Below are 23,514 nucleotides of genomic sequence, written 5' to 3'. Positions count from 1 at the left end.
TTTGTCTAAGTCAAGAATAGGTTCAGGTGGAGAGCATTTGAAAATTAGTTGAAGACTATCATTATCATTATATAATATTTGAATACAAACTCTACCTGGATCTGCCCTGGTCCGATGTAAAATTTCTGCAGGATGTTGATGAGGAAGTCTTGCACTTCATACCATGGATAAATGGAATTAGATCCATCCAGAACAATAACTATATCCATGTAAGTCTCACACCCTGAAACAAACAAAAACATTTACAATCAAGAGACTATTTGCTAATTAGTCTGTTGTGACTCATGTTCAAGTTTTGTTTAGAAACTAAACATCGAAGATTTCAAGGCTGTCAGTTTCCTCCCAATCAAGTGTGTGATGGAATTCAAGCTTTCATAGGTTTTAAAGGTTTCAGGAATGAAATTCTTAATTCTTTTTGATTGCTCACATCTCGAAAATGTCATGCTCAAATGCTGACCATGATCAAAGGGGAATCTAGAAATACCACACAAAGGTCCCCACCCAAAAAAGGTGCCTAGTTAAATCAAGGTGCAGGAGGTGTGCAGGTGTGCTGAGCTTACTTTGGAAAGCTGGAGCGATGGTGCGTGAGAATTTAAAGCTGGCATTGACCCTGGAGCAGATTCCTGTGCTGTAGTAGGAGCTACCACATTCATACGACCAGAGAGGACCACATGCCTGAAAGTCAAAAGGCTCCTTCAGTTTCTCTGCAGATTTTTATGCTCAGTTATACATTTTGCTGTCTAACAGGAGATAGGTACTTACCACTGCTGTAGCATATATAACCAATATTTTATTTATGATGAACTGAACTGAGGAACTGAAGAGTGAACTGTTTGCATTTATATTTCATACTTCATTTAAAGGGGTACGCCAGCATTCTTCAAATTAATCTACCCCAAAAGTAATATATATGAAATTGCAACAGATATTTTTTTTTACATGTGTTCCCATGCTGATAGAACATTGTTTAATTACAACTCATAACCCATACTAAAAGCCTAAGGGCAGTTTCTGTAACAAAACTTTTAAAATTCGCAAATATATAATGCAAATTCTCTATTAATAAAGGTACTAAAGTGAAGCAGCTATGAGAGAACATCTTACCAACAAGTTATTATATTTATTTCATTAATTATATTCATGCATTCATCAATTTTTTCATGCAAGGTTTTGTCACATCCATGTATGATCAAATGAAAAGTCAGACACATGCTTGTTTAATTATGAGAGCTAAACTGAATATGTTGGTCATTCTTAATCTCATATTCTTATTATTGAGCAATTTCATCTCTGAATGTAGAGATTATACAGATTTAAGAGTTTTTGTTTTATAAAGTCTGCACAAACAGCTGCCCTTATACTGTACATTCATTATAAATGAGACCCAAGGAAATGGGTTCTCTGTACTTTTTTGTCAGTACAGAGAACTTGTCGAGAGAAATGACACATTACAGATGCAGTGGATAAGAGCCAGGTTGAAAAAAGCTGAAGCATTCCTTTAAATATCCAAATAAGTGTAATCTTTTTATATTTTTAGGGTTATTCATGGTGCACCCATCTTAAATCAACATGTGAGAGTTACCTGGGCTTGAATAACTTATCAGTTATGTGTGACATGAAGATGGAGGAAACTTCAGAAACCATTTCACTCTTTAACTCACCACAAAGCTGTTGTCTTTAGGGTTGGAGGTAAGTGTCATCCCTAGTCTCATTTTCTCTTTACGTTCAGAGACATTCGTCAAAGATATCTTCCCTTAAAGAAAACAAAACATGAAATAAAACAAAATGAAACAAATTTCTAAAACAAGGCATGCAAAATTTTAGGAGGCTATCCACCCTAAATGCCTGGCTACAGTAGATATGTACCATATGTCATTTTCATAGTCTGTCTAGCCAGTGTCAGCTAAATCCACAGCATACAGATTCTGTAAACTATGCAACACCCACATAAACACACACAGTGTCCACATATACTATCCCATACAGATGTGTGACACGTGCAGGAACAGATGTGGAAATGTATATAAACAGAGGAAAGAATAAATCACAGTGATTGTTCCCCCCTATAGCTTTTCACACCAAAAGCTGCCTGGTAACACTTTACCCAAAACCACAGCTCTAAGATTCATCCACTTATTAAGAGACATATTGTGAAGTAATAACACTGGTACAGTAAAGAGTTATGATGCCTATAAAGTGTATTTACATAAATAAATCTACAGGCATAAACCACTGGAATATGTAGTGGAGATAGAGTACCTAAATTGAGCTTTGTGCAGCTGGGGCCTGGGGTTCTTCTACTTAACGAACATTTATACACATCACCTGTTTGGTGCTGGCCATTCGTTTCCAACGGAGCGCCAACCAACAACCTGAAAAATGTAAACACAGTTGTTTTTTTGAAGAAAACAAGTGGTTCATAATAGAGCTGTAATGGTATACTGTTTGGTATACTGGTGTATATTGTTCTACAGTACTCTTCCCCTTGAATTTCCCTAAATGAATAACTTAATATGTGTAATAACTGAATTTGAATATATTCTTCAAAATTAACAGATACAAACAGGATGTGCACTATTAGTTTTATCTACTTTTTTTTAAATTTATTTGTTTTTTTTTACAAAGTTTGCCAGAAAGGTTTACAGGGCAGCTGGTTGTGACTAGGTGTGCATCAGGACTGGGACACAACAAAAAAGTCATGCAAGTGGGAGCTTTTTAATTTCATGCATGCGCAAGTGGCCAGATATGAAGCTTGCAGACAGAAATTACCATGTTCATGAACAGGAACATACAGCATTTATTCATTAATCCTTAGTAACTGCCAGGTTCATGGTTCGTATACATTTGGCTAGTAATTTGTTTATGTTTTTGGAAATAAAACCAACTACATTTGTTTTCAAGTGTTTTTGGGAGCATAGTGGTAGGGTTAAAAAAAAAAAACACCTTCAAGTTTAGGCCACATACACACAATATGAAGATATGTCCATCCATCCATCCATCCATTTTCCATAATGCTTATCCTACTCAGGGTCGCAGGGGAGCCCGGAGCCTATCCCACAGAACCCTGGACAGGATGCCATCCCATTGTAGGGCACAGTCTCACACACATTGCACAATTTGGAAATGCCAATCAGCCTACAACATATGTCTTTGGACTGGGGGAGTACCCAGAGAACCATGTGGAGAACACGTAAACTCCATGCACACAGGGCAGAGGCAGGATTCTAACCCCCAACCCCAGAGGTGTGAGGCAACAGTGCTAACCACTAAGCCACCGTGCTCCCCAAAAAAGTATTATTATTATTATTATTATTATTATTATTATTATTATTATTATTATTATTAGTAGTAGTAGTAGTAGTAGTAGTAGTAGTAGTAGTAGTATGGTGGATCCAGAGTCTATCATGTGAATACTGGATGGGAAGCAGGAATACACACTGGTTGAAATGCCAATCCACAGACACATTCACATCTAGGGGCAATTGTTCTTAGCCAATCCACCTTCAACATGTTTTTGGAAGGTGGGAGAAAACCAAAAAAACCCCATGAAAACCCATGCAGAATCAGGAAAAACGCATCAAACTCTGCCAGAGTCAGTACCCTGGTTTCGGGAACAAACCAGGAAACCTGGAGCTGTGAAGCTGCAATGCTATATGCTGTATCATCATCCTGCCCACAATATACAATACTAGATATTATTCCTTACTTGCCTTCTTAATTTTATCCTAAAAAATATTTGCACTTCACACTATAATCTAAAAATTGGATATTGGATTGGATTGTACTGTTAAGTTTAGCTCTTGGAACGCAACAAAAAAAGCCCAATTATATAATTTAGCTATCACTAGGCTGCTTGCTATTTGCTCAGCAAATGTCAGTAGTCTTTTGGAAGAGCTGTAGAGGAAAAACAACAACAAACAATCCAATACCTTGATGAAATATCAATATTCATCCCAGCAAAAAGCAGCTTAGCAGTGTGATGTAGATTGCAGATTGAGTTCAGGTTTAGTGTGCTTTTTCTATGAAAATGTCCTTGAAAGACTGTTTGATATGTAAGGCTTTACTTCTGTGTACTGTGATCCAAAGTGACATGACACAACATATTATTCCCCATTAACAACGTATTGCAAATGTTACAAAAGAAGAATCTTCTGTAGTGAGAAAAGATAGACCCACACATCAGCAAACATCCACCTATCCCTACACACATGACATTCAAACAGTGTGGTAGAAAGACTCTTCTGTGACGGGCACACAGCAAGCCTTGTGTTAGATCAAAAACTCATAGAGGAATCATTTCACCTTTCAGAGCGTACGGCTCTACCAGGAGCACTCACACTTTATTCATTTTATATAGCAGATGCCAAATCTTTTTGCGCTCAAAGGAGGAAGAAAATCCTCTTGAGCTCAACATTACATGACATGTTAAGGTCACTGTGGACCTATAAATGTCAGCAAATGACTTTATAAAGCAGTAAGAACATTGGGAGTACCAAACGTTAAGTCTGAGAGTGGTGTTCTCTGCAGTGATGTATTTTCACAACCCTGAAGAGTGACCTTGCACCTTTAGAGAGTCTCTAAACCCAAAAGAAAAACAAATGAGACAGTAGTAAAGTAGTCTTAGCTGTAATGGTTCTGTAGGCCAGATAGAGAACAATAAGTTCCTTTCTTCTGGAAAAGCCTGAAGATTTTATGACCTTTGCCTGTATTATTTGCAAGGAAAATTCCTGCCATAAAATGTTAGATTTTCATAAAAGGAACAGCTTTTGTCCATTTAACATGGCAATAAGCATTCTTTGACTGTTCAAAGTGGTCTAATCTTTTAAAGCTTTCTTACTCGCTCATATGAATTGATTCAAATTGTTTCAGTGTATTTGGGGCATACACTTAATAAAACTTGAGGTCTAGTGCTAAGAGGTTCTTATCCACCACAAAGCCCTGTGCCACTTAAGTATACATTATCCATGATGATGACAAATGGTTTGGCCTTTCAGCGGGCTCCAAACATGTTTAAACATGTCATGCACATGAACTGTTTGATGATGTTAAGGGACTTCATATGTAGGACAGTAGGAGGACACTTGTCTCTTCAGTAGTGCAGATGACAGTAGCTCAGTGGACTGCCAGGCGATACTTCTTTATTACAGATCCAGATGTCGGTGCTACGCTGCAGGCCAGAGGTCACATTTTGCGCCCTTACGCCTTGTAGAATAGCTTCGCACACTAAACTGTATGTATCCTCCTTTTCTGCAAAAAGTAGACTGAGATTGAACTTCTTAAACAATCATTATGAATCTGGTAACAATCTTAACTGAATGGATTCAGATGGTGCTAATAATTTGATGGCCATGGATATTGTGATTATTACTGACATTTTTGCTGTCTCTGGCACTTTATTTTACCCAAGAAAGTTCAGCTCAGGATACAGATACCTGAGAGCTGTGTTACTGAGAGAGAAGGTCGCTATTTTGCATTGATTTATGGCTCTTTTTCAGCTTTCAGGCCAGAGACATGGCGAGCTGCTAAACCGTTTAGTGTGTGACTCATTAGGGTCAAGTATCCTTCATGCACCGCTACTACCAAGAGGGTAAGAGCGCACCTTCCCAGTATAAGTAACAAGAAGCTAATACATGTTCTCCCACAGAACATACATACAACAAAGTCGTGGTTTGGAGAAAAATGCCATGAGGCAAAACGGATTAATGCACCATGTGTGTTATTCCCATTAGCACATGGAGGGAAATGAAGCCAAATGTCTCAGGTATCAAAAGGGAAAGAGTTGAAAGTGACAAGCTGTTTCAACACTTTCATGTATTTACACACACACACACACACACACACACACACACACACACACACACACACACACACACACACACACACACACACATGCGCACACACACCACAATTTCCAAAACTGTGGTCTAATACTGAGGGAGTAAAAAATGAACTATTATAAGGCATTATGGACATTTTTCCATGCCTCAGAAACATGAACTGGTCCCAACAGAACAATGGAAATCAGTTCTACTTTATTTTCTGCCTGCTAAAATTCTCAAATTGACAACACTAAAAGTTACTGCATCATCATTTCAGTGTACAGTGATATCACTGTTACTATAAACACTGAAAAAGTACTTGATTTAACATAGCTCCTTTACTGAGCTAACCAGTTCATCCATCCATTTTCTGTACTTATCCTACACAGGGTCATGGGGAGCCTGGGGCATATCCCAGGGGACTCTGGGCATGAGGCAGGGGATAACCTGGATTGGGTGCACACACTCACACACCACAGTCAATTTGGAAATGCCAATCAGCCTACAACGCATGCCTATGGACTGAGGGTAGAAACTGGAGTACCTGCAGAAAACCCTTGAAGCATGGGGAGAACATGCAAACTCCACACACAACAGGGCGGAGGCGGGATTAAAACCCTCAACCCTGGCCACCATGCCCACCGTTGACAGCAATCAATTTACAGAAAAAAAATCGTAAAACTATACAGACTAGTTTTTAAAAATCTACACCGTGTCAAAATTTCAACCAAATTTGACACCACAGGGGACAGAATTTATTTTTGTTTTTTTTTCCTAATTCCCATTATTCTTGGTAAAGGAAATTGAAAATGAGAGAAGGCAGAGAATTGAAGATTCAATTGCATGTTTTATATGCAACAATCCCTGTTTGTTGTGCAGGAATAAAATAGGAAAATCTTGATTTGAAATGTATTTTGATTGAATAGAAGATACAGAGGGGAAAAAACAAACCACACAATTTTTCCCCAGTGTTTGTCAACATTGTGTACAACAATGTGTGACTCTATATGTATAACCAATCATCAACAAACACCGCTGCTAGCCTCCATTCCAGATTTCTGTTTGTTCCACTATTGAGCAGGTACTTAAAGCTATGTAACTAGAATATTTGGTACTGGAATCATAGCCAAAATAAAAGCACAGTTCCCCTGACCATGTGCTAAAAATTCTGGTATTTTGTGCAGTGGAAAAATGCCGTATGTGATTTGCCACCTTAATAAATTGCCAATGCAATGTATTTTAATGAATGAAATGTAAATAGACAATTTTTGGATAGTCTACAACATCCATCAACAAGCCATCTACAGATAATAACTTTTCAGGTGACTGTCATGAACCAGACCATTAACAACTTCTCAACAAGTTTATAATTGTTGATGATTAGTAGATAATATACATGTATATCAACTTGTCTTTCAAATCCAGTAATATTTGTTAAACATCTGTTGTGTGATTATTTTTCAACTCATAGACACGATAATTCTCACAAGGGCAAAGCCACTTCTGTGTAACACTCTTTGTGGGCGTTGGTTGGACCATTTTAAACTGGATTTATTGATTTGGCCTGCCAAACCACCCCATCAAGTACGTGGACTGTGGCTGGATAACAGCTATATTCAGTCTATTCAAGCCCAAAGATAGAGCTCTTTGGTCTTCCTGCTGCTTCAAATCCTCATTAAAGCCCAAAAAATGTCACCCAGCATGAATGCTACACTGAAACTCATCACCACCTTGTCAGAAATAAAAGAAACTAGTGTTAGAGGTAGCAGGATAAATGCCCATTCCCTGAGGGATTTTCATATTTCTTGTGCCATCTACTCACCGATGTTTCAAAGGCATTACAAATCTAGAAAGAAATTTCTAGTTAATCACACTACTGTAAGCCCATAAATTAAATGGTCATTGCCAGAAGCCTAATTTTAAACTTCTACTCATATCTAGACTCAGACAAACGTAAATTGTGTGTGCAGACGGCATTTAAACTTTGTTCAACAAGGGACAGATATCACCACTAAAGGCACTGTATTTCAATGGTCCATGCAGAAGAACAGAAAATGAAATATGTACATATCAGAAGTTCAGATCAGAAAAAAAATTCTCAAGTGCTGCTTTACTAAGCTCTAACCAAAATCAGCTGTGTTTCCACTCCAGATCTGCTGCTCACTCACAGGTCCTTTATTGAGTAATTCCCTCCTTTTCTTTCTCTCTGAACTCAGATTCTGTTATAATCCAAACAGACTGACAGCAGAAATACTGCAGCAGCCTTTAGACTGTGTATGAATTGAAAGTTTTTGATGTAAGTCGTACTTACAAAAGCGATTAAAGGTGCCAATAAAAAATATTATATATGAAAATAAAATATTCAATAGACAAGATGGAAAATCTATCAGAACCATTGCACAAGCATTGGGCATAGCCAATACAACAACTGGAATGTCCTGAAAAAGACTGAAACAACTAGTGTATTAGCAACCAGGCATCAAACAGATCAGTCAAGGAAAGCAACAGCAGTTGATGACCGACACATTGTGAAAACTGTGAAGGAAAAACCCAACAGCACCAACAACCTCCACAGGGGTGAAGGTATCACAATCTACCATTCAAAGAAGCCTTAGAGCAGAAATATAGAGGCCATACCATAAGATGCAAACCACTCATCAGCAATAAGAGTCAGAAAGCCAGACTGGAATTTGCAAAGAAATACAGAGATGAGCCACGGAATTTATGGAACCAAGATTAACCTCTACCAAAGTGATGGAAAGGCCAAAGTGTTGATAAAGGCAGGATCTGTTCATACATATAAGCTCATCGGTCAAGCATGGTGGAGGTAGTGTCATGGTTTGGACTTGCATGGGTTCTTCTGGAACCGGCTCACTAATTTTTATTGATGATATAACTTATGATGGTAGCAGCTGAATAAATTCAGATGTCTACAGAAACATCTTGAGCATGCATTTCACCTCCTGAAGAGGAGACACCAGCCAAAACAAACAACAACTGAAAGAAGCTGCAGTACAAACCTGGAAAACATAAAAAATGAAGAATGTAACAGTTTGGTGATGTCAGTGGGTCAGATTTGCAACCAAATATTAAGTGTTATTTCTTTGAATTTACTTTAAGACTATGAGTTACAATACATATGTTTCTCACATACATATCTCAGTCAGACGTTATCCCCAAAATTGAAAGGGAGGATTCACATTTAAAGATTTCATTTCAATCCCACTAAAAGACACACTGCCTACCTCCTTTATGAGCTTCATTTTACTTATTGGTGGTATGAAATAGTGGTTATAATTTTGCTTATTTTGGTTTATTATTAAAAAAAAATCTATTAATACAGCTGTTAGTCACCTTGTTAGTGTGGATTATACTGTATTATTGGTCAAGTACATGGTTTGTTCATGTTAACAAATGCATTAAATAATGTCAGTAAAGGTAGCCTTGATATAAACTATTACCCGATACTCTCTGCATGTCAGCAGGAATAAAGATGCATGGACTGAATGTACAGCCATGAGGATCCCTCCTACAGAGCACTTCCTACTTCAAAGATCCCAAACAACCCAGTGCTTCCCCAGACAACTGGATTCCTGGAATAAACAACACATTCATCCTCCCAGAAAAATATTCTGTGCCTTAAGGCATCCGCATTGGACCCTGAGAACTGCACAAAGCTAGCTGTGTGGAGCAGTGTGTGCTTTAAACATCACAGAACCTAGAGGAATTCGTCAGGTTACACTGGAAGTGGAAGTGAGTGGCTTGAGATGGATGTAAGGAAACACTTCTTTTTGACATTAAATGTGGAGTTAAGTTGACATGTGTGATCCAGGATCCAGATCTCTTCAAGTATTTCAAATCATGTTTATTTAAGTTGCACCCAGTTTGGACATTATAATTCTGGCAAAGATACAGGATACACTAAAGGTTATATATTAACAAAATGAACAGGGAATCTTTTTTATCCCCAATAGTCAGGTAGCAGACACTTCTGGCCATTCAGACAACTCTTAATTCTGTTGATTCGAGGTTCTGTTTAGCATGTGAAAGGTACTGACTAGCTAGTTTGCTAGTGTGCCTTTGAGTACCTGTTGGCAAAATGGTACCTTTCATAATTATACAAATTGCCTATTTACAAATTAATAAAGATCTGTATATTTAATAAGACTTACTTTACATGTTAGGTAAGTTACAGTTATAGCTATGCAAAGATGCTAGCTAGCTATAAGGCAGAATTAGTTTGGATAATGTTATAGCATGGATATAACAATAACAAACAGTGAAATAATTGAAAAATGATGTGGTTTATTTAATGGCCGGCACAGTATTAACAAATGTATGTATCTAGTTAAAATATTGCAGTATGATGCAGCAGTGAATCTGAGGTTTTAGTGCATCTAGCATGTAGTTATCTATTGGCTGTCTGCCAGCATAATTGAATAGATCATAGAGTTAAATGGATTTAATCTAGTTTCTATTAGAAATTATTCAAATGTCCATCACAATACATAGTGTTCACATAAATCAAAGGTCCCAGAGCTGCTCCGTTGTGCATTCCCAACCAATATAACACCCATCTGCACCACTTTTATTAATAGAACTTCAAAAATAAAGTTTTCTAATATATCATATGAAATGTTGTCAAATTATAGCCATGCCAGGAGCCACCAGGAGGTCTTTTTCACCATTTTGAACAAGAACATTACAGTGTGATGATCATCTAAAGCATTGCTGCCATCTTCTCAGATCTAGCACCAAGTTCTAGAAAGTTTCTGCTGTGCAAAAGATCTCACTGACTAAGGTTAATTTGATTAAATCGTTGAGATGATTCCTCAAAAAAAAAAAAAAAGAAAAAAAGTTAAGGAAATGGTAAACTCATACATTGGTCATACACTCACATGATTTTATATGCTCATAAAAGTTGAAACCACTTTGGCACCATTAGTTTCTTTTGGGCAAAAACAATGCTAGAGCCCTGTATTTAAAGTACAATATCTTTTATTGGCTATGTAGAAATTATATCTGATCTATGGCCATATTTAAAGGCAGCTGTAGGATTTTCGTTTGACTTTTCACTATTTCATACCTGTTTATTGCATTTACATGTTGAAGATTAAATTGTCCTTGCTGAGGATGCACAAATTCATCTTGTGTAGACTACATCTCTTACTTAGAACTGTAGTATTTTGTGGGGTTTTGGAACTGACCCTAAATGTACCGTGTGTTTTAATGTCTTGTCAAAACATACGGGGTGATAGAAATGGACACCTCTGTGGTCCATGTAATTCTGAGACCACAGTCAACTTTCTCAGATCCGCACTGAGCCTCTGAAGCTCACCAATGCAAATTCACCAAACAGCAATTCAAGGGACCCAGAGAAAGAAAGAAAGAAAGAAAGAAAAGACCAAATATGTGTGCAGTGACTGCTGACATTCATAAATCGTTATTTTATTTCTCATGTAGGAAGACAAGGGAAGAGGAGCTAGTCCCACTCAGTCTCACTTTGGCATTATCTAATATTGGCATTATGAGTCATATTCAAGCTGCTAAATATGTTCTACAGCTGCTTTCAATGGATCCAATTTAATATAACAGCGTAGGAGGAAGGAAAAACAAAAACAAAAAAAGCCTAGATTTCTCTTTCTTGAGGACATGACATGTTACTTGAAAAAGTACTTATCAAGACATTTCCTGAGTGGACTGCATGTCTCACACACTCTTTTACATTCATCCACAGCCAGCAGTGTCTCTTAGCACCTAAAGCATTTCCCGTGTTCAGACCGATCAAAAGTAGCCTTACACCATGTTGACAATTAGCTACTGTTCCTCCCATCCCCTATCGCCCAGAGCTGTGCCAGTGCAAACACTCAAGCTTCCTGATGCTCACACACAAAAAAATGTAATATTAATTCTTCAACTCCCCATGAAGTAACCTACTGTGCAAACTTCCATGAACTCTATGAACTCTAAACTTCCATTAACTACCTTTGACAATCCTGTATTGTGCTTAAAAAAAATTCTTTCTTTGTCTTGTCTTTTTTTCCTGCATTTCTCCTTCAGTAAATGGATACGGCAATGCGGTTTCTTTACAATGCCTCCAAGATTTGCAACAAAGGGTATAATGCTAATAAATTGTTAGAAATCTGTTTGTGCACATGAATGAATGCATGGTTCACAGAATCCTGTGTGACAATAAACACCAACAATCTTTTGGTTTTAGTTTTTAAAATAAAGCTGCAGTTTTTTGTAAAAACCAGCTAAATGTGTGCCAAACAGTGAGCGTATAGAACCCCCCACCCCCCATACACACCTCAGACACACAAACATATATACAGACACATAGAGAAGCCAGACATACCAGGTACACACACACACACACACACACACACAAACACACACACACACACACAGAGTGCTAAAATTTCCTTTAGTTAGTAAATGATTTCCAGATGTGTTTTGACTGATGGGAAGAGAGAGAGAGAGAGAGAGAGAGAGAGAGAGAGAGAGAGAGAGAGAGAGAGAGAGCTGGACTATTTGGCTGCGGCAAATGAGGAGATCTTTGTTGATATCCCCAAATATCAGCTCAACTAAATTTACAACAAACTTTCTAGTTCCAGCTACAGCCCTGGCATTAAGCATTTACACTAAACTATGTGGAGAATGTAAACTAGGGAGAAGCATTTTCAGCATGGTCTGGAGAGCAATAGGAAAGTAATTGTGATTATTCAAGGCAGCAAATAAGTTCACATCATTATTGTTTACTTATCTCCAGTTACAGGGTTTGTGTATGTGGTATGTTTACTCTTAATGGAAGGAAGTACTGAAGTTCAGATTTGTAATACCTAAATACCTTGATCTGTTCAATATCACATAATTATAACAAAATTGATTTTGCCCTTCGATCCCTTAAGCCCTATTCAAGTGATTATGAGTTCCATGATTATAATCCAATACAAATCAGCAAAGTCTGGAGAGAGATCATTCCAGAGTCAGTTCAAGGAAAACCCCACCCTCAAACACATTTAATATGTTTATATTTAAATATTTGCAGTCTGCTTAGGGATTCTGGTGCTAATTTGTTGGTTTTATTTTGTTATGTCTGTGAGAGGTTAGTGGTTGTCTGCTGCTCTGACGTCACAAGCAGACATTGCTAGTGCAATTACAATGGGAATTAATACTAGAAAAAACCAAACATTCTCAACCCTAAGGTATAACGGTAAGATTTTACTGCTAGCGCCGAGAAAGAAAAAAAAAAAAAGAGTAAGAGCTTCTTTTCTCACTCACCATTGTCCATTGACATTCAATATCATTAATGAGAAATCCAACTTAGAAGTATTGGGGACAGCAAAGCTGGACTCAAAGTGTTTCAAAAGCTGAGCTGTGTTATCGCAGAGACCCTAGATAGTGAGCTATTAGATGAAGAGTGTGATTGTTTTTATGGTGGTATTAGCCTGAAACTTTGGAAGCTGATTTCTTTGGGCAGTATGTACAGATGAACAAACTAAAGCACTGCTGCATCGCTCTCTTTAGGTACAGTAGGTTGTGGATGCTAAAGTAAATTCATGCTGTGACATGTAAATCCAGGCAAATTAAAAAGATACTTTTACCCTGTCTGAATTGACTAGTCTATTCACTTAGCAATTACATTTCTGAGCCCTGTATAGTAAAACCAGTCTCATTTGTGAAGCAATGGCACATCCATGTTTTTAGATGTGCACTGCTAAATAGGGAGCAAAAGCAGACAAAGGGTTAGCAACACCAATTATGTATGGTACATAGCTGTATTTGCAGATTATCTGATTTGATCCTTAATGCAAAATGAATGGCCACATAATGAGCTTCCCTGTAGTTTCTAATTCTCAATGGAATGTACTTGAACTACTTACAATGTGTTTTGATTTAATCGGCATGAATTCACGTATGGTTAATTAAGTCTACAGAAGTAATGGACCAAAACAGACCTCTCATAGATTTGAGGTCAAATGTTGGGGTGGTAATTGGGATGACAAGATTTATTCCAGAGGTAGAAAACTTCCCACAACCTCCCACCCCCCAACCAATACAGAGAAGTTCAACTGGAGGAGAAAGTCAGAAGACTGATCAAATATGTTTTGGTTATACAATAGTTAATGAATTGAAGCTAAAACTCATGCTTGGGATTTAGAGGGAGCAAGGATCTAGCTGATCTAGGCTGTGAAAGCCAATCATGGAACTGTCTTTACACGGCATTCTACGGTAAATGTCTATATTTTATTTGATGAATGCGTACATACATAACGGTTTAAAATACTCCAAGGTCATTTAGAAGTAACCATGATGTAATGTTGTAACCCAATAATCACCACAAAGAGACACAGTTTCTGTGGTCAGCACACACAGTAAGGATGCCAGTATCCTCACTGATGATGTCATATAGAGGGATGACAAATGCCCTGTTCATTCAACTCACAGCAATACTTACTAGTGGTTAACCACATAAACCATGATATTAGGAGTTTTTCTGGGGGATTTTGGCAAGTAACAATGGTAGGCAAGATGAATAATGTTTTCTTGTTTATATAATACTTTTTAAATTGACCTTAAATGCACTCATAAGAAAACACTGGAGTGAGAAATCCAGCTAAAAAACAAATATTGTTTGGACCATATTCTGTTAGTGCCATGCACAGCATTGTAGATATTACCTTTCACACTTCAGCCCGAAACCAAAATGGGCAAAAATGTTACATAGAAAGGAAATACAAAGGAAAGAAATGACAAAGAAAGTAAATGAAGAATGTCATCTTACCATTTCTGTCCACCAGCTGTATGTTGCTGAACGGTGAAACCGAACTGCACCTGCTTTGGGCCCTTTATGACTCTATGGCTCTTTGTGTCTATGTTGAAACAGTCATGGAGTCCTGCAAGAAAGCAGAAATCGGTCAAACACAAGCCATTCAAAACATTTTTAAAATTTATTGTATTCATTGGCAGTGGTGATAATTTCAGAATTTTTTTTTCTTCCAGAAACTGAAACAGAAATCTGGGGCCAAGCTATATAGTTTCCCCAGTTTGGGATTGAGTATGATAATACGGGTTGGTGATTTGAACTAAACCTCACAATTCAATTATTGCAAGAATCTTAATTGTAGTGTAGCCCTCGTTTGTACTACATGAATAAATTTTGTAACCATGTAAAAACAAACTATTTTGTATAGGGTCGGTGGTCGCTCAGTGGTTAAGACGTCGGACTACCAATCGGAAGGTCGTGAGTTCAAAATTCCATCACTGCCAAGCTGCCACTGCTGAGCCCTTGAGCAAGGCCCTTAGCCCTCAACTGCTCAGTTGTATAAATGACACAAATGTAAGTCGCTCTGGATAAGGGTGTCTGCCAAACGCCATAAATGTAATGTGAATGTAATATTTACACAATCAGCTTGGAAATAAGCACAAATGTTTTCTGGATGTATGCATATCTCAGTAAGGAATCTGTTATCACTCAGTATGACTTCCTACTGGAGCACAGTCACCCCCCAGTGTGAGGAGCATCTAACCTCTGGGACACACTAAAACAGCAAACACTCTCATGGAGGTCCTCTAAAGCATCTCTGTGAAGAGCAGCCTTAATTCCTAGCATACAAAGAAGGAGTCTGTGCTTTCTTTCAGCTTCAACTGACTGTCTGCCACTCATTCAACATGCCATTGTACAATAAAGAGAATGATTTGCCCCATCAGGGTAAAGTAGAACCATCAGACAATCCCAGAGACTGAAATGGCATTGTCAGTTAAGTGAAGAGAGAAGTTTTGGTACCCAATGTAGCTTCAGATTCCTGATTTTTGCTGACAGGATTGAAACCTGATTTGGTCTTCTGCTGTTGTAGCCCATGCACCTCAATGTTTCCCATGTTGTTCATTCTGAGATGCCTTTCTATTCACCACAGTTGTGGTGGTTATTTGAGTTACCATAGTCTAGTCAGTCTCTTTTGACCTCTCTCATCAATAAGATTTTTTTGCCAACACAAAACTGCCAATGTCTTTTGTTGTTTGTCTAGAGATGGTTGTGCATGAAAATCCCAGGAGATCGGCAGTTTCTGAAATACTCAACACAGCCCATCTGGCACCAACAACTATGCCATGGTGGAAATCACTGAGATCACTGAGATCACATTTTTTTCTCCATTCTGGTGTTTGATGTGAACAGAAGCGGTCGATCAGTATCTACATCTTTTTGTATGCCACTTTTGTATACCAAAGTATTTATAGATATAGACAAATAACTAAATAATTAAGCTGAGCCTTTAAGGGGTTAAAGCCATTTGCTGATGACAACATTGTGAAATGTGATGTCTGAATCTTTGCAAGCGATTTACTTTTCCACTTACAGAAGTCAGTAATTGAAGAAATTATAGCAAAGAGGAGTAATGGCCTTTTGGCAGACAGGAGAAGTTAAGCCTTCTTAGCCTTGGCCTGACATTTTAAAACCATTCTTTGTTATGTCTTCCTCCTACGTTTCACTGTCACTCACTCTGAAATGCTTTCTTGTTTGGCTGCAGTAACATCAATGATATGCTACTGTGGTGATAAGGCTGATGTCACTGCACACTGTTTTCCACCATGAAAGATGATAGGCATGCTAACTAATGCTGGTTTCTCTTTAATTGCTTTTTTGGTTCTGGTTCCATGCATAAAAGCATCGTGTACTTAAGAAGAGAGAATGAGAAAATAAATGTTATCCTTTTCTATACTGTTGCAGCCAACACTAAAAATCATTTCATTGAAAGCATAAATAAAGTATAAAGGAGAGAAACAAAGAAGCAAAAAGGGCTTTTCTTGCAAAAATAATCACTGATAATAGTTATATGTGGCAGATAGATATTTATGCGTGTCAGTAGTGTTTCTCTAATATGTGTCACTGCATGAACACCCACAGTGAGCTGGTATGAAGGCCTTCATAGAGAAGATGAATTTGACCCTTTGTTCACACACACACACACACACACACACACACACACACACACACACACACACACACACACACACACACACACAAGATATTCTCAAAGGATCTTCTCTCTCACCTGTCTCTGTCCTGACTCTCTCTCTCTCTCTCTCTCTCTCTCTCCCTCCCTCTAGCATTCATCTTCTGCCTGCATTCTCTTTTAGCCAAGACTGATAACAGTCTGACATGTCTGTGAAAACAACATCTGAACTTCATTCATAACATTACTGAAATGTTTGAATTGCTGCGCCCTGGAAATTTGACATAGAAATTGGGAATGTTTAAATAATCAAGTCCAACCTGAAACATATTAAATATGCTTGTATGGAAATATTTGTGATGTGCTTATCAATTCGAGTGCTAATCTGCTGGTTTGTGTGGAATTTTTATAAATTCAGTGAGAAGCTAGCAGGCGTGTGCCAAGCTGACATCACTAGGGACAGCTGAGACATAAGGGATAATGGTCAGGTTTTTGCTGTTAGCTCTGAAAATTTTTCAGTGATGTTCAATATCATGGACTCAAACTGGCAATCTATGAGATGATGAGCATGATGGTCAGGGATAAATTCATCAATTTATGATTGGGATCTGACATTTATATATTTCTGTAAAGCTGCTTTATGACAATGTCCATTGTTATAAGTGCTATACAAATAAAACTGAATTGAATTGAATGGTGTTAACAGCAGTATTAGCATTTGAGATAAGTATGCAGATGAGGGATTGAAAGAGCTGGACAGACTAAAACACTAAAGTGCCACTGCACTGCTCTCTATACATAGAGATGAAGCAAGGGCTAATTTCCAATGGTGCTACTACCAGCAGGTAGTCGAATGGCATTGTGGGTAATCTTTACTCATGGGAGACACTAATACATCTACAAAATCTCTGACCTCACATTGACTGGACTTAAATCAGACAGTTGGAGTAGCATAAGAAAATGTTCAAATCATTTAAAAAATATTTAATGACAATAACATTTGCTAGAATGATGGCATGAACCAGTCAGAAACATGACACGTGCACATGCAAGCAACAGATGAAATGACCCATGCTCACCACCTCATCCATATCCCTATAAGGAGCCTAAGCAACTGTAATGACAGTCAGACAGGTTATACAATCTGACCCCCCCCCCCACCCCCCACCCACCCTATTTGACAAGATCAAACCAATAATTTCTTTCAGCATGACATCCAGTTTAAATATTGACACATTCTCTACATTGTTGAAGTCATGTCTTTGATGTATTTTTTTCCCATGGAATATTCTCCAGACGACGTCTTGCATAGCTATAAAAACTAAAAGCAGTTTATAGCTCACATGTGTGTGAAAAAACAGTGAGTGCATTAAATAAGAAGAGATGCAAGAAAGGAAAAGTCTAATTAGCATATCATGATACTGAATGCAGATATTTTCTTCACTGATTGATTCAAATTCCCATTCCAAGTTTTCCAATCATTTCTGCTTGATTTCTTAAGCATTCACACACACACACAAAAACTTTAATAATTTACTGGTGAGACTTTCAAAGTGATCACACAAACTATTCAGACTACCATCAAAAGTGTTTTTTTGTTCAATTTCACTCTTGCATTAAAAAGAATCAGGATGGGGGGCAGAAGAGTGTGGAGAAGCTGCAGTTTTTTATTTGAAACCCTAACGTGGCACAGCGATTTAATACTCCCACTAATATCAGCGACTCACGAAGCAGTATTTGCCTTGTCTTTTTTGTGTACAGATGCTTCTGCCCAGATAAATAAACCTCAGTAATGTGGCTCCTTTCCCTGTGTGTCCAGAATGAGACTGCGTTGCCTTTGGCCCAGAAGCAAGCTGCAGGAGCTTCACCACAGCCACGCTGACACACATCCACCCGCAGATCAACAGCAGTGAGGGTCCCAAGCAGAGATTCAAAGAATTAAGAGGAGAAACCACTGACTATTCCCTGACCCCATATAATTACCAATGATCCCAATTAACAATGACAAATCTGATCCTACATTAGCATCCTTACTTGAGATGCTTTGTGGAATCCCCTGTCTCTAAAAGACCAAAAGTCAACAGAATGGGGTCAACAGACAACCCTCAAGTCAAGAAAACTCTAACTGGAACAACTGAATGAACCCTACTGACATTGCATTCCCCTGAGACATGAGCCACTTTAAAACTCAATCAACTCAAGACATGGTGGTTCACAAATCTGAAACAGATTTCCCAAAGTCTTGCATCATCTCAAAAATAAAACTATGATAGACTTGATCTGACTTGAACCAGAAATCTTAGATGAAAACTCAGAACAGCTCTCCATCATAAACACGTTTAAGGTTTAAAAAAAAAACAACCCAAAGCTCCCAGCTATATGTGATCACCATCTGTGATGAACAGAGCACCTCCACACATCTGCTTGTCTCTCACTCATCCCTCTTTTCCTTCACAAATATTTACATGTGGAGCTGCTCTGATGCTAATGAGGCCCGATGCGGCCCATCAGCTAAGATTATGAGCCAGCAGATTTGCTTCTAAAGAACTGCACATGCCTGAATTTCATCCTTCTGACCACTGAAATATTCTTGCGCTTCACTGTCCACTAATATGTATGTGATTTTTCTTGGAAGTTTTAACACAAAGAGAATGGCAAAACCAAATATCTATCGATCCATGCCAACTTTCCTACTGTGTGTTCTGCAGTATGGAAAACTAATCACAGTGCTGATGGAGAGACGCTTTGCAGGGGACAGGGTCAGTGGCATGAAACAGCGTGTGAGCTCTTGCAAAGAAAATGGGCTGCTGGAACATTTGGGTGCTGTCCAGAATGCTCTAGGTCTTCTGAGCCACACAAAATAACCACAATTACTCGTGAGTGAAAGTACACAAACTGCTCCACTGGGTGATATCCATAGTAAAATAGTGTTTGCAATCTGAAAGTGCACTGAATATAAAAGAGCCAGAAAGGAAAACTGGACAATGCATGTCCCAAAGGAAAATTATACCTATACGCAGAGGTGGTACATCTTCAAGTTCTTCACTTGAACTAAAAAAAAGTAAAAGTTCAAATAACTTAAAATATTTAAGTACATCTACAACAAAAATTCACAAAAGAATAAAACATCTGCCTCAAACCTTGCACTGATTTTACTTACTGAATGGAAATAATGCCCCTTTCACTAAGGAACCAAAAAATGTGAGCAAATTAGCTAAGGCTAACTAACCATTCCTAATATTTTCATATGTGAGTAGAAAGAGATTTTTCTTTTGGAATGGAGTAAGTAAAAGTCAAACGTATGAACTGGGGGGAAAACACATAATTACAGTGCTGTGAAAAAGAATTTGTGATTTCTTCTGGTTTTGTGTATATCTTAGTTTTTTTTAAACCATTCAGAAATGGACCTACGCATATGCTTTGGATCATTGTCTTGCTGCATAATCCAGTTGTGTTTGAGTTTCAACATATGGACTGAAGACTGGACATTCTCCTTTAGGATTTTCTGGTAGAGAGCAGAATTCATATTTCCCATAATTATTGCAAGTTGCCCAGGCCCTGAAGCAGCAAAGCATCCCCACCACCACCACCACGCTTGACCGTAGGTATGTTGTTCGTTTTGTGGAATTCTGTGTTTTGTTTATGCCAGATAAAATGGGACCCCTGTCTTCCAAACAGTTCCACTTTTGACTCATCAGTCCACAGAACATTCTCCCAAAAGGTTTGAGAATCATCACGGTGTGTTTGGCAAAATTCAGACAAGCCTTAATGTTGTTCTGGGTTAGCAGTGATTTTCACCTAACCACTCTTCCATGGATGCCATTTTTTTGTAGTGTCTTTCTGATAGTGGAGTCATGAACAGTGACCTTTATTGATGCAAGAGAGGCCTGTAGGTCCTTTGATGTTGTCCTTGGCTCTTTTGTGACTTGCTGGACGAGTCGTTGCTGTGCTCGCGGATGAATTTTAGAAGGTTCATTACTTGGCCGAGTTTTTCCATTTGGCGATAGTGAATCTTTGGAGTCCCAGAGCCTTTGAAATAGCTTTGTTTATCACCTTCTTCATAGTTTCTAGAATTTCTTTCAGCTTTGGCATAGTGTGTTACTAAGACCTTTTAAGCAACTTCATGCTGTTGAAAAAGTTCTATTTAAGTGTTGATTTGATTGAACAGGGTTTGCAGTAATCAGGCCTGGTTGCGTGTAGAACAGCTGAACCCCATTATGAATGCAGTTTCATAGATTTTGGGAATTACTAACTATGGAGGCAAATACATTTTTACACAGGCCCAGTTGGTATTGGAAAACTTTTTTGCTTCAATAAATAACATTATCATTTAAAAACTGTATTGTGTGTGTACTCAAGTTGCCTTTGTTTTATTTCATATTTCGTTTGAAGATGTAAAACTATTTAGTATGAGATATACATAAAAACAGCAGAAATCAGATACTTTTTCACAGCACTGCATGGGGAAAAACCCATGTAAACCCATATAAAGTATATGTATACACAGATTTAGATACAGCGAGAATGTCCTTGATAATATTTTTTGAATTAGAATGAATGAGCTGGGTATGGTTGGAGTTTCTTTTTTCTTGTTAGAGTTTATACAAATAAAGTCACAAGAAATTATAACCTCAGTCCTAACCTTATATTCAGAGTGTATTTTTTGGATAGCTAAACGTTTTTAGCTTCATAAAGGGGTTGTATTTGGAGCTTTCTCTTTCCCCAAAGGGACAAACTAAAGAACAGTTTAATGTTCTAAACTGAACATTTTCTTTTATCTTTTTCTAGTGTAAACTTAACTATGGTAAGCTTTCACACACATTAATTCATGCGACTTGCTACAAATTTGTAAGTGTGACACCATGTTGTCTCCACACATTTTTTATCTGAATTAAAAAAAAAAATCTACACTGCCTATACCATGCTGTTGTTAAGATTACTATGTCCAGCTGTTCACACAGCAGAAGTGTTAAGGAAGGGCACAACCATAAAGACAGGACCTCTGATGAGATTGTGCTGCATAAAACTTGCTTGGCCAGTAAGCAGTCTAGACCATCATCTGGACAACAAGCAGCTGACGGAAACCAAACACAGAGCAGGCTTTCCCACACACATCTCTCTCTCTCTCTCTCTCTCTCTCTCTCTCTCTCTCTCTCTCTCTCTCTCTCTCACTTTTATGCATGCACATTAAATGTCCTCAGACTTGCATTAGATCCAGCACATTACATATCATCCAACTTCAAAAGCTGTCAGAGGCATCATACATGACTGTTGGTATGAGTCTTTCCAGCTCTTTTGTCTGTTCCAGCAGTAGATAAATTAGTTCCTACTGGACAAGAAGCCATGATTTCCAGCCAGCAATCCAATTTCTGCAGCAACACAAATATTTACACACCAGATAAACTAATGTTTCAGCACAAATTTGATTTATAACAGCGCCAAGTAGAAGTCATAGTGTAACTCTTTCCCAGCAATGTCAAAAAGATGAAAAAAAAAAAGCAATCGCTGCAATTAATACCAATCATTTTATATGAAATAAATACAATTCCTTTCGGAATATGTCAAAACAAACTGTGTGAGAAAACTGGATCTCACTATAATATCACTAATTAAACTAACCACAATGAGCTAACATCCAAGTGAAACACATTACATTATATCATTTATATAACCTGTAGTCCTAATTATGTCTAGTTCCATGTCTTAGCTTTTATGAGCGCCAACAGGACTCCACTCCACATGAGAGAAGAGTACATTTAAATAAGCCTGTGTGCACTAACCGCCTTAGGACAGCACTCAGCTGCCAGCCTCTCGAGCTCTCTCTATAAGCTGCTGTGATTATAATTTCACTGCTAATTGAGCCAGGCTGTGGCAGGAGACCAGTGTTTTTTTTTTGTTGTTTTTTTTTTGCACATTCTGTCATGTATTAGTGCACTTTGTTAGAAGTCAGGTAATATCACCTTTCATTTCAAAACACTGCTTGAGAACAGCTCAAAAATATGGGAGCCTAAGAATTTGAAACGTTCCATTGCAAGCTCAGCATCTGTCAAAGCAGGAAGTTTCTGCTGAGAGAACGTTTATATTGGTCACACACACGACTTTGGTATTAACGCTGGTCTGAGAAAGTTCCGACTTTCAAAAAAAATCCCACATAATCATTACTGTAGTTGCCAAGCAACAGAAAGCAAACAGCTCTGTTTCTTTTTAAAGAATCCATCGAAGGGGCATCTTACAATCAAAACAACTACATAACTGTACACACACACACACACACACACACACACACACACACACACACACACTCACCTGGCCATAGGCACAGAGTCCAAAGCAGCAGAGTGCAGTAGTACTCCATGCTTGTGAGTGTGTGTGCATATGTGTGTGTGTGCGTGCGTGTGTGCGTGCGTGTGTGTGTGTGTGTGTGTGTGTGTGTGTGTGTGTGTGTGTGTGTGTGTGTGTATGAGGGCAGAATATCTGTCAGTGTGTTCTCCTTAAAGCTCCAGGCCTGATTGACTCCACTGCTGCTGAAAACCTTCACTATATCTGGGGGAAAGAGGAGGAGACTGTGGCCAAACGAAAAGGAGGTGCACATTCAGCCAGCAGGCAGATTGTCTTGAACTCTCAATCTCAAGAGAATCTCACTCTGATTCTCTTTCACTCATGCGCTCTCACGCTTACTGTCTCTTCATCATTCTATTAGTTACCTCAAAAAAATGTATTACCTTCTTTGTTTTATC

General features: G+C 38.2%; 1 protein-coding gene across 1 annotated transcript in view; it reads right to left on the bottom strand.

Annotated features, from left to right (window-relative positions):
• itga11a (integrin, alpha 11a) overlaps positions 1–23,300 on the bottom strand; it is a 56,532-nt gene extending 33,232 nt beyond the window's left edge. The window contains exons 1-6 of the mRNA XM_017458307.3: positions 23,084–23,300; positions 14,608–14,719; positions 2,260–2,372; positions 1,662–1,753; positions 561–675; positions 96–223 (exon numbers count right to left, since the gene is read on the bottom strand). Of these exons, the coding sequence (XP_017313796.1) occupies positions 96–223; positions 561–675; positions 1,662–1,753; positions 2,260–2,372; positions 14,608–14,719; positions 23,084–23,132 (609 nt within the window). The 5' untranslated portion in view covers positions 23,133–23,300. The remainder of the gene's footprint in view (positions 1–95; positions 224–560; positions 676–1,661; positions 1,754–2,259; positions 2,373–14,607; positions 14,720–23,083) is intronic.
• Between the last annotated feature and the right edge of the window lie 214 nt (positions 23,301–23,514).

This window comes from Ictalurus punctatus, chromosome 27 (genome assembly GCF_001660625.3).
Source record: "Ictalurus punctatus breed USDA103 chromosome 27, Coco_2.0, whole genome shotgun sequence".
Lineage (NCBI taxonomy): Eukaryota > Metazoa > Chordata > Actinopteri > Siluriformes > Ictaluridae > Ictalurus > Ictalurus punctatus.
The sequence above is the reverse complement of the archived record's forward strand: the minus strand, read 5'-3'. Positions and strand labels throughout refer to the sequence as shown.